The sequence below is a fragment of the Salvelinus fontinalis genome, chromosome 7, assembly GCF_029448725.1.
Source record: "Salvelinus fontinalis isolate EN_2023a chromosome 7, ASM2944872v1, whole genome shotgun sequence".
NCBI lineage: Eukaryota > Metazoa > Chordata > Actinopteri > Salmoniformes > Salmonidae > Salvelinus > Salvelinus fontinalis.
Window position 1 is genome coordinate 62,194,807 of NC_074671.1, and position 11,537 is coordinate 62,206,343.

The following is an 11,537-nucleotide window of genomic DNA, read 5'->3' on the forward strand; positions in this document are numbered from 1 at the left end:
CCTGTCTCTACTCGTCTGGCTGTTCTTCAGTGGGCTCATTCTGCCAAGTTAGCTGGCCACCCCGGCGTTCGGGGTACGCTTGCTTCTATTCGCCAGCGGTTTTGGTGGCCTACTCAGGAGCGGGACACGCGCCGTTTCGTGGCTGCTTGTTCGGACTGCGCGCAGACTAAGTCAGGTAACTCTCCTCCTGCCGGTCGTCTCAGACCGCTTCCCATTCCTTCTCGACCATGGTCTCACATCGCCTTAGACTTTATTACCGGTCTGCCTTCGTCTGCGGGGAAGACTGTGATTCTTACAGTTATCGATAGGTTCTCTAAGGCGGCACATTTCATTCCCCTCGCTAAGCTTCCTTCCGCTAAGGAGACGGCACAAATCATCATTGAGAATGTGTTCAGAATTCATGGCCTCCCGTTAGACGCCGTTTCAGACAGAGGTCCGCAATTCACGTCACAGTTTTGGAGGGAGTTCTGTCGTTTGATTGGTGCTTCCGTCAGTCTCTCTTCCGGGTTTCATCCCCAGTCTAACGGTCAAGCAGAAAGGGCCAATCAGTCGATTGGTCGCATTTTACGCAGCCTTTCGTTTCGAAACCCTGCGTCTTGGGCAGAACAGCTCCCCTGGGCTGAGTACGCTCACAACTCGCTTCCTTCGTCTGCTACCGGGCTATCTCCGTTTCAGAGTAGTCTTGGTTACCAGCCTCCTCTGTTCTCGTCCCAGCTCGCCGAGTCCAGCGTTCCCTCCGCTCAGGCTTTTGTCCAACGTTGTGAGCGCACTTGGAGGAGGGTCAGGTCTGCACTTTGCCGTTACAGGGCGCAGACTGTGAGAGCCGCCAATAAACGTAGGATTAAGAGTCCTAGGTATTGTCGCGGTCAGAGAGTGTGGCTTTCCACTCGTAATCTTCCCCTTACGACAGCTTCTCGCAAATTGACTCCGCGGTTCATTGGTCCGTTCCGTGTCTCTCAGGTCGTCAATCCTGTCGCTGTGCGACTGCTTCTTCCGCGACATCTTCGTCGCGTCCACCCTGTCTTCCATGTCTCTTGTGTCAAGCCTTTTCTTCGCGCTCCCGTTCGTCTTCCCTCCCCCCCTCCCGTCCGAGTCGAGGGCGCACCTATTTACAAGGTACGGAAGATCATGGATATGCGTTCTCGGGGACGTGGTCACCAGTATTTAGTGGATTGGGAGGGTTACGGTCCTGAGGAGAGGAGTTGGGTTCCATCTCGGGACGTGCTGGACCGTTCGTTGATTGATGATTTCCTTCGTTGCCGCCAGGGTTCCTCCTCGAGTGCGCCAGGAGGCGCTCGGTGAGTGGGGGGGTACTGTCATGTTTTGTCTTTGATCAACATGTCTTGTCCCTGTGCTTCCCTCTGCTGGTCTTATTAGGTTCTTTCCCTCTTTCTATCCTTCTCTCTCCTCCTCCCTTTCTCCCTCTCCCGCTGTCTCTCTCTATCGTTCCGTTCCTGCTCCCAGCTGTTTCTCATTCTCCTAAACGACCTCATTTACTCTTTCACACCTGTTCCCTATTTTGCCCTCATTAGAGTTCCTATTTCTTCCTCTGTTTTCCGCTTCAGTCCTTGTCGGATTCTTGTTTGATGTTTGCTGTTCTGTGTCCTTGTTCCGCCCTGTCGTGTTTTTGCCTTCATCAGATGCTGCGTGTGAGCAGGTGTCTAGTGGTCGCGTCTCCAGTCGTTCATCTCTACTGACGAGAGGATTTCAGTTTTCCTGTTTTGTTTTTACCTTAGATGTATCAGGAGTATCGTTTTTGCCTAAGACTGGAATAAAGACTCTGTTTCTATTACGTCGCTTTTGGGTCCTCCTTCATCAGCTTAACAGTAATATGAACACGTGGTAATATCAACACGTGGTAATATGAACACGTGGTAATATGAACACGTGGTAATATGAACACGTGGTAATATGAACACGTAGTAATATGAACACGTGGTAATATCAACACGTGGTAATATGAACACGTGGTAATATAAACACATGGTATTATGAACACGTGGTAATATGAACACGTGGTAATATGAACACGTGGTAATATGAACACGTGGTAATATGAACACGTGGTAATATGAACACGCGGTAATATGAACACGTGGTAATATGAACACGTGGTAATATGAACACGTGGTAATATGAACATGTGGTAATATGAACACGTGGTAATATGAACACGTGGTAATATGAACACGTGGTAATATGAACATGTGGTAATATGAACACGTGGTAATATGAACACGTGGTAATATGAACACGTGGTAATATGAACACGTGGTAATATGCAAGTAGTGGGAAAACACCAGTCTAATGCGCACCACATATTCCATCAGTTTCATGTGACAGAGATGGAAATACATATCAGTTGAAAAGAGGGGAGATGTAAACTATTTGAATGTGAATGTCTGGCTCAGTTGACAGCCCCATTCATCTATTAAATCAGTGTCCTGCACACATCAATGAACCATCACCCTGTTCCCTCCCAGCTTCATAGTCACAAGGAGGTGTGTAATTCCCATTTACAGGACTACAGTATGCACAGCCAATCACAGACACCATCCTTTATTTAAGAGTCAGCCCCCCCTGTTGGACTATAAATTGTACATATTGCTAGTTGGGCCATGGGGTGTGGGCATTCCAATGAGTTGGGTCCGGGGCTGTTGGATCAGAATCTGTAGTATTTATTAACAGTTTAAGGTACAATGTAGGTACGCTACTGCATTGAAAAGCCTACAAACACCGCTTCCAGCTGTCCCCTGGCGGCGATTCTAAATATTCAATATTCATTCAAATCCTCTTGCTGCAAGATCATTTTACTCCTGCGACAAAAATGGGTCAAATTAAGATCCGACATCTGTAGAGTGCCATTTTCAGACGCAGCCAATGTCTTGGCCATGTAAAACATTGGTAAACAACGTGAGCGTCCAAAATGACACCCTATTCCCTATGTAGTGCACTACTTTAGACCAGGACCCATAGGGAATAGTGCACTACTTTAGATCAGGACCCACAGGGAATAGTGCACTACTTTAGATCAGGACCCACAGGGAATAGTGCACTACTTTTGACCAGGAAAAATCAGTGCACTATATAGGGAGTAGGGTGCCATTTCAGACACAGACAATGGCTTATTCCCAAAACCTCTAGGGTCTTACGTTACAGACAACATCTAGTCAGTCAAGACAATACACAGAGGCAACATACTACAATAACATAGACATTTCAATACCCACATGAGGTGAAGAATTGTTGGCACAACACACTGACTTACCAATATGAAGGCACATCAACTGCATATTAACTGCACATATTGACCACATTACTGTATGACAGAGCTGTACCACATTACTGTATGACAGAGCTGTACCACAGAGCTGTACCACATTACTGTATGACAGAGCTGTACCACAGAGCTGTACCACATTACTGTATGACAGAGCTGTACCACAGAGCTGTACCACATTACTGTATGACAGAGCTGTACCACAGAGCTGTACCACATTACTGTATGACAGAGCTGTACCACAGAGCTGTACCACAGAGCTGTACCACAGAGCTGTACCACATTACTGTACCACATTACTGTATGACAGAGCTGTACCACAGAGCTATACCACAGAGCTGTACCACATTACTGTACCACATTACTGTATCACAGAGCTGTACCACAGAGCTGTACCACATTACTGTATGACAGAGCTGTACCACATTACTGTACCACAGAGCTGTACCACATTACTGTACCACATTACTGTATCACAGAGCTGTACCACAGAGCTGTATCACATTACTGTACCACAGAGCTGTACCACATTACTGTATCACAGAGCTGTACCACAGAGCTATACCACATTACTGTATCACAGAGCTGTACCACAGAGCTGTACCACATTACTGTACCACATTACTGTATCACAGAGCTGTACCACATAGCTGTACCACAGAGCTGTACCACATTACTGTATCACAGAGCTGTACCACAGAGCTGAACCAAAGAGCTGTACCACAGAGCTGTACCACAGAGCTGAACCACAGAGCTGAACCAAAGAGCTGTACCACAGAGCTGAACCACAGAGCTGAACCACAGAGCTGAACCACAGAGCTGTACCACAGAGCTGAAACACAGAGCTGAACCACAGAGCTGAAACACAGAGCTGAACCACAGAGCTGAAACACAGAGCTGTAACACAGAGCTGTACCACAGAGCTGTACCACATTACTGTACCACAGAGCTGAACCACAGAACTGAACCACAGAACTGAACCACAGAGCTGTACCACAGAGTAACATTATGTACATATAGTACATGGCACCAATCGTCGTCCACTAACTGGTGCCCAGCCCACATGGGCATATAGGACACCATATCAAGTAACAAAACACTACATTAAACAAATGTAATGCCTTTAACAATTAAATGTGTAATTAGCAAACACATGTTCAAATACATAAAGGTACACATACTGTTCAAATACATAAAGGTACACATACTGTTCAAATACATAAAGGTACACATACTGTTCAAATACATAAAGGTACACATACTGTTCAAATACATAAAAGTACACATACTGTTCAAATACATAAAGGTACACATACTGTTCAAATACATAAAGGTACACATACTGTTCAAATACATAAAAGTACACATACTGTTCAAATACATAAAAGTACACATACTGTTCAAATACATAAAAGTACACATTCTGTTCAAATACATAAAAGTACACATACTGTTCAAATACATAAAGGTACACATACTGTTCAAATACATAAAAGTACACATACTGTTCAAATACATAAAAGTACACATACTGTTCAAATACATAAAAGTACACATACTGTTCAAATACATAAAGGTACACATACTGTTCAAATACATAAAGGTACACATACTGTTCAAATACATAAAAGTACACATACTGTTCAAATATATAAAAGTGCACATACTGTTCAAATACATAAAGGTGCACATACTGTTCAAATATATAAAGGTGCACATACTGTTCTATGTAAGTCATCTATATAGCTGCTGTAGCTGCTGTGGGATCTTGATTAAGGGCTCAATACAACCAAACAGGTCAGGAAACACTCTCAGGTGATTCCAGATTAGCGGCCATTTCAAAGGGTGAGCAATTTCCCCACTCCCACCCGACCCATCTGCATACCGCACTTGAACCTTTGATATCCCTTGGTTCTTCTATTCCCTTGGTCCTACCATCCGACTGTCTGTCTGTCTGTCTGTCTGTCTGTCTGTCTGCCTCACATTCTCTCCTCTTGGTAGACCTGTCTGTCTGTCTCACACTCTCTCCTCTTGGTAGACCTGTCTGTCTGTCTCACACTCTCTCCTCTTGGTAGACCTGTCTGTCTGTCTGTCTGTCTGTTTCACATTCTCTCCTCTTGGTAGACCTGTCTGTCTGTCTGTCTCACATTCTCTCCTCTTGGTAGGTCTGTCTGTCTGTCTGTCTGTCTGTCTGTCTGTCTCACATTCTCTCCTCTAGGTAGACCTGTCTGTCTGTCTCACACTCTTTCCTCTTGGTAGACCTGTCTGTCTGTCTGTCTGTCTGTCTGTCTGTCTGTCTCACATTCTCTCCTCTTGGTAGACCTGTCTGTCTCACATTCTCCCCTCTTGGTAAACCTGTATGTCTATCTCTCTCCTACCGTCCACCTCTCTGTCTGTCTCTCTCCTACTGTCCACCTCTGTCTCTCTCCTACCGTCCACCGATCTGTCTGTCTGTCTCTCTCCTACCGTCCACCACTCTGTCTGTCTCTCTCTTACCATCCACCTCTGTCTGTCTCTCTCTTACCGTCCACCTCTGTCTGTCTCTCTCTTACCGTCCACCTCTGTCTGTCTCTCTCCTACCGTCCACCTCTCTGTCTGTCTCTCTCTTACCATCCACCCATCTGTCTCTCACACACTGTCCTCCTGACAGATGTGTTTTCCATGAATAAAGCTCAGACTGGCCACTGAGTGGTTGGTGGTCCTGAGGGACGTCATGTGTGTGTTGTTCCTGTTCCTCTGGCTCTGGGACCTCTTCACCAGGGCTCGACAACAACAACACAGCTGCTTGTTGAAGCGCTTCTGGAAACTCTTGCTGAGCAGGTAGAGGGCAAAGGGGTTGACACAGGAGTTAGTGAAGGCCAGGATGCGGGCTCCCACGGTGAAGATGAAGTGGGCCATGGAGGTGTCGACTTCGGAGTAGTGGTAGGAGCGGTTGAGGTAGATCACGTGACAGGGGAGCCAGCACACGGCGAACAGGCCCACGAACACCAGGACAGTCTTGGCAAGGCGCTTCCTGGACTCTATCTGTGATGTTGTGGAGAGAGAGAGGTGAAGATGAAGAAGAAGAAGAAAATAGAAGAGATGATGAAGAAGAAGAACAAGAAGAGATGATGAAGAAGAAGAAAATAGAAGAGATGATGAACAAGAAGAAGAAAATAGAAGATGATGATGAAGAAGAAGAACAAGAACAAGAAAATAGAAGATGATGATGAAGAAGAAGAAAATAGAAGAGATGATGAAGAAGAAGAACAAGAAGAAGAAAATAGAAAATGATGATGAAGAAGAAGAAGAAGAAAATAGAAGATGATGATGAAGAAGAAAAAAATAGAAGAGATGATGAAGAAGAGAGACCCACCTGTCTTCTGACGTGCACGTTGCCCTCCACCGGCATATTATAGGCACTCCTGATCAGGCTCCTGGCGATGAACAGGTAATAGACTGATATAACCGACAGAGGAATGACATAGAAGATGAGGAAGGAGGCCATGGAGTGGATCTTGGGGTGCAGTTCACCATCGTGGGGATAGGGGGCGCAGGTGATGAAGGTCTCATTGGTGCTGTGGATGCTGAACGAGCGGAGGTCTGAGAAGACAGCCTCGGGGACAGCCAGGGTCATGGAGAAGAGCCAGATCACTGCAGCCCGCAGGACGATCCTCGCCGGGCTGTTGGAGGCCTGGATGTCCATGGGCTTCACGATTGCCTTGTACCTGGAGGATGAGGAGGAGGAAGAAAACATGTTCTCCTCAACCTAGGTCACATGTTCAGAAATATGTGTGACGTATGATTCTTGATCTGTGCTTGCCTTATACAGATGTCTTGCTATCATTTGGGCTGTGTTCCGAATGGCACCCTATTTCCTATGTGGAACAGTGCAATATAAAGTGAAGAAGGTGCCCGTTGGGACACAGACAGTTTTCTCTAACCATGTGCTATCCTTCAAACCCGATTGTTCTCCAATCAACTCTACATTCTCCTGTTTCTCCATTTTTCTTCATATTTCAATCCCCTCGGTTCCTTTTACTGTTTGGTAAAGAGCGTCATGTCTGCTACCTGAATGAATATTTTGTATTGACGTCAGACGGGACCATAAGATGTTGATTGGGCATCAACATTCCTTCTATTCTATTCTTTCCATTCTATTCATTCTATTCTATTCATTCTATTATATTCCTTCCATTCTATTCATTCTATTCTATTCATTCTATTCTATTCATTCTATTATATTCCTTCCATTCTATTCATTCTATTCTATTCATTCTATTATATTCCTTCCATTCTATTCATTCTATTCTATTCATTATATTCTATTCATTCTATTCTATTCCTTCCATTCTATTCATTCTATTCTATTCATTATATTCTATTCATTATATTCTATTAATTCTATTATATTCCTTCCATTCTATTCCTTCTATTCTATTCCTTCCATTATATTCCTTCCATGCATTATATTATATTCCTTCTATTATATTCCTTCCATTCTATTCATTCTATTATTTTCATTCCATTCTATTCATTCTATTCCTTTTATCTATCCACACAGCAGATTATACAGAAGACACATTCTACTAACAATAGGAGGTATCAGACCTAGTATTTGAAATCTTTTAAATACACTACATGAATAAAATGTATGTGGACAGCTGCTCGTCGAACATCTCATTTCAAAATCATGGGCATTAATATGGAGTTGGTTCCCCCTTTGCTGCTATAACATCCTCCACTCTTCTGGGAAGACTTTCCACTAGATGTTGGAACATTGCTGGGGGGAATTTCTTCCATTAGTGAGGTCGGACACTAATGTTGGGCGATTAGGCCTGGCTCGCAGTCGGCATTCCAATTCATCCCAAAGGTGTTCGATGGGGTTGAGGTCAGGACTCTGTGCAGACCAGTCAAGTTCTTCCACACCAATCTTGACAAACCATTTCTGTATGGACCTCGCTTTGTGTACAGGGGCATTGTCATGCTGAAACTGGAAAAGGCCTTCCCCAAATTGTTGCCGCAAAGTTGGAAGTACAGAATCGTCTAGAATGTTGTTGTATGCTGTAGGGTTAAGATTTCCCTTCACTAAGGGGCCAAGCCCGAACCATGAAAAACAGCCCCAGACCTTATTCCACCTCCACCAATCTTTACAGTTGGCACTACGCATTGGGGCAGATAGCATTCTCCTGGCATCCGCCAAACCCAGGTTCGTCTGTCGGACTGCCAGAGAACGCGTTTCCACTGCTCCAGAGTCCAATGGCGGCGAGCTTTACACGACGCTTGGCATTGAGCATGATTTTATGCTTGTGTGCGACTGCTCGGCCATGGAAACCCATTTCAACCCGACCAACAGTTCTGTGCTGACAGATTACTTTTACTTGCTACGCGCTTCAGCACTTGTCTCCTTCTGTGAGCTTGTGTGGCCTACGCAGAGCCATTGTTGCTCCTAGGCGTTTCCACTTCACAATAACAGCACTTCCAGTTGATCGGGGAAGCTCTAAGTGGGTAGAAATTTGACGAACTGACTTGTTGGAAAGGTAACATCCTATGACGGTGCCACATTGACAGTAACTGAGCTCTTCATTAAGGCCATTCTACTGCCAATATTTGTCTATGGTGATTGCATGGCTGTGTCCTCGATTTTATACACCTGTCAGCAACGGGTGTGGCTGAAATAGCCGAATCCACTCATTTGAAAAGGGTGTCCACATACTCTAGTATATATAGTCCACCTGTAGTGTTTTCTCCTGCATGCCTGGAGTGACAGGTTCCATTGCGCATTGAGGCAAGCTCAATCAAGCACAGATAAAGTTCATTGAAATGATCTCATTGTATTTTAACCTAGGTTTTGAAAGTATATGGGTAGGATTTAAACGGAGGAAACGTTGGGAAGCTAGTGAGGAGAGGGGGGTATCTGTCATTTATGAATGTATTATTATCTGCTAATGGGATCGTAGGCTAAATGAGAGACATTAGATCAAAGACACAGAACATTGTAATAGGCTAGCTAGAGACTGTATCATTATATGGCTGACATGGTGATGGTCAGTCTATATAATGGATGTCTTCTCCTCCCACTCCACAGTGATGCACACTTTATGGCAGCGTTCCAAATGGAACCCCAAATGAAACCCTATTCCCTAGTGCACTACTTTTGACCAGAGCCCCGTGGATACATAGGGATTAATAGGTTGGTTGTGGGAAGTTGTGTGGGAAGGATATAGCCTATGACCCCCCCACAACACACAGCCACGCCCATGCATGCAAGCACCGTCACTTGTTTACTCATTCACTGCCACGAACACACACACACACGCGCGCGAAGTCGCACACACACACATTTCTACTCATATGTCAGATCACATTTCTGTGACTCTAGCACATCTCATATCTCACATCAAAGTATGATCCCATTGAACCGAATGCGTAATAACGCAACAGAGTAGATCAGATTGTTTCTGCATTCTCTCAGTAGTAGCATGTTCTTGGCAGGTTGTACCCATACCGTTGTTTAAATTCATATTATTTCCAGCTCGGTAGAGTTCAGCCGAAGAACCTCTTCCCCGCCAGAGGTGCGTTCAGAGAATCTTCGATAAGGATGGCAAGCTATCTCGTTTTCATCATTTTACCTAAAATACAATATGTTGAGCTAAAAGTAACTACAAGTCTACAACCATTTAACTACACAAATCTACATTCAAATACCAGATCAGTTGGCAATGGGATGTGTAGCCTATGGATAAGTTGGATAACTAAACGTCCATGTTGCAATATGAGTGTAGGAGGCTAAACATAAAGTGAAGGCTATTTACCTATCAGCAGACAACGCAGTCAGGGTAAAAACAGACACTCCGACGGAGGTGAGTTGGATGAATGGTATGAGTTTACATCCAACTCTCCCGAAGAGCCACTCGTCCGCGAGGTACCGACTGGCATCCACCGGCGCGCAAGTAACCAGGAGGACCAAGTCCCCGAACGCGAGACTCGACATGAAGAGGTTGGGGACATTCCGCATGGATTTAGAGGAAGACAATGTCTTGATGAGGGTTATGTTACCGATTAGTCCCACGACTATGATGACTCCATAAATGGCAGTGATGGCGATGCTGATGTAGTACATGGATTGTTCCGAAGTGGCCCCTGTGTGATTACCGTGGTGCGCCCATTTGGACACATTCTGGTATAAATCCAGTTCTTGTGTAATAATAAAAGGTTTTTCGAATGACATCCTCTCAACATCCCATGTCTTGTTTATGGAGTCTATAAAAGTTTAAATAAAATTAGTTTCATTTGCCTTATTGATAGTCTCCAACTGGTGCGTAGAAAAATACATTTACACTTTGGAGAGTTTTACTCTGACGTAATAGGCTATGTTTATATTATCCGATTTGAAAGTGTTCTCTCATAGACGTCGCGCGCAATCCCAACACTGACTGGGGTGGTGTATTGACTAGACCACGCGACTTCTACTGTTCTTTAAATGCGCGTGCGCAAAATGCGCTTTTCTGTTCTCTTGCGCGCGCTGTGGGTCTGCGCTCTCTGTCAGCAGTCTCTCAAGAACGAATAAACCTTTTTTCCCGGGACAGTCTTTTTATTAACTTAATTTTAGCATTTGTTTACAATGATACAAAACACAATTGTCTAAATTAAAATGCAATACATATTGTAGTGTAGTTAGAAGTTTTGGTTACCTGAACTGAACTTGAACCTGCAACCTTGCAGCCACTCACTAATTCAACACCACAAAATTGACAGTTCAGCCAAAGACCCCATGGGCGAATCTCAATTGAATTTCTGTGATTCCTCACATCCTCTCTCCTCTGACTTCATCCAATGGATTTTGAGAAGGTGAGGAGAAAGGACGTGAGGAATCCAGAAAATGCAATTGATTTTGTACCAAGGCCGTGGCGCTACTTGAATGCACTATTATTGAGCTCATATAGACAACATATCATATGTGTGTGTGATGGATTATGTATATTGATTGTGTATAATTGATTGTATTTGATTGAACTCATCATCCTATCCCCAGGGACATTGGTGTTTTCACTTAGTAATAGAACAAGTGAGCAAACATTGACATAAGAGCTATTGACCACTGGTGACACTGATTTCATATCAATTGTGAGCTGGTAGCAAAAGCCTCAGAAAGTGAAAAGTGCCTGGTGTTTCATGGAGAAGTGATAATACCCAACCATTATTTTTATTGAACCTTGTTTCATACAGGTTATACTCATTGACAAACAATCTCTTTTACTAGAGAGGGCATTAATGG

At 44.3% G+C, this 11,537-nt stretch overlaps 1 protein-coding gene across 1 annotated transcript; it reads right to left on the reverse strand.

Moving 5' to 3' along the window:
• Positions 1–2,002: 2,002 nt before the first annotated feature.
• grpr (gastrin-releasing peptide receptor) lies at positions 2,003–10,680 on the reverse strand. Its single transcript, XM_055930256.1, has 3 exons — positions 10,075–10,680; positions 6,636–6,987; positions 2,003–6,304 (listed from the first exon to the last, which is right to left on the reverse strand). The coding sequence occupies exons 1-3, from the start codon at positions 10,488–10,490 to the stop codon at positions 5,909–5,911; spliced, it is 1,164 nt and encodes a 387-aa protein (XP_055786231.1). The 5' UTR covers positions 10,491–10,680; the 3' UTR covers positions 2,003–5,908.
• Positions 10,681–11,537: the final 857 nt, after the last annotated feature.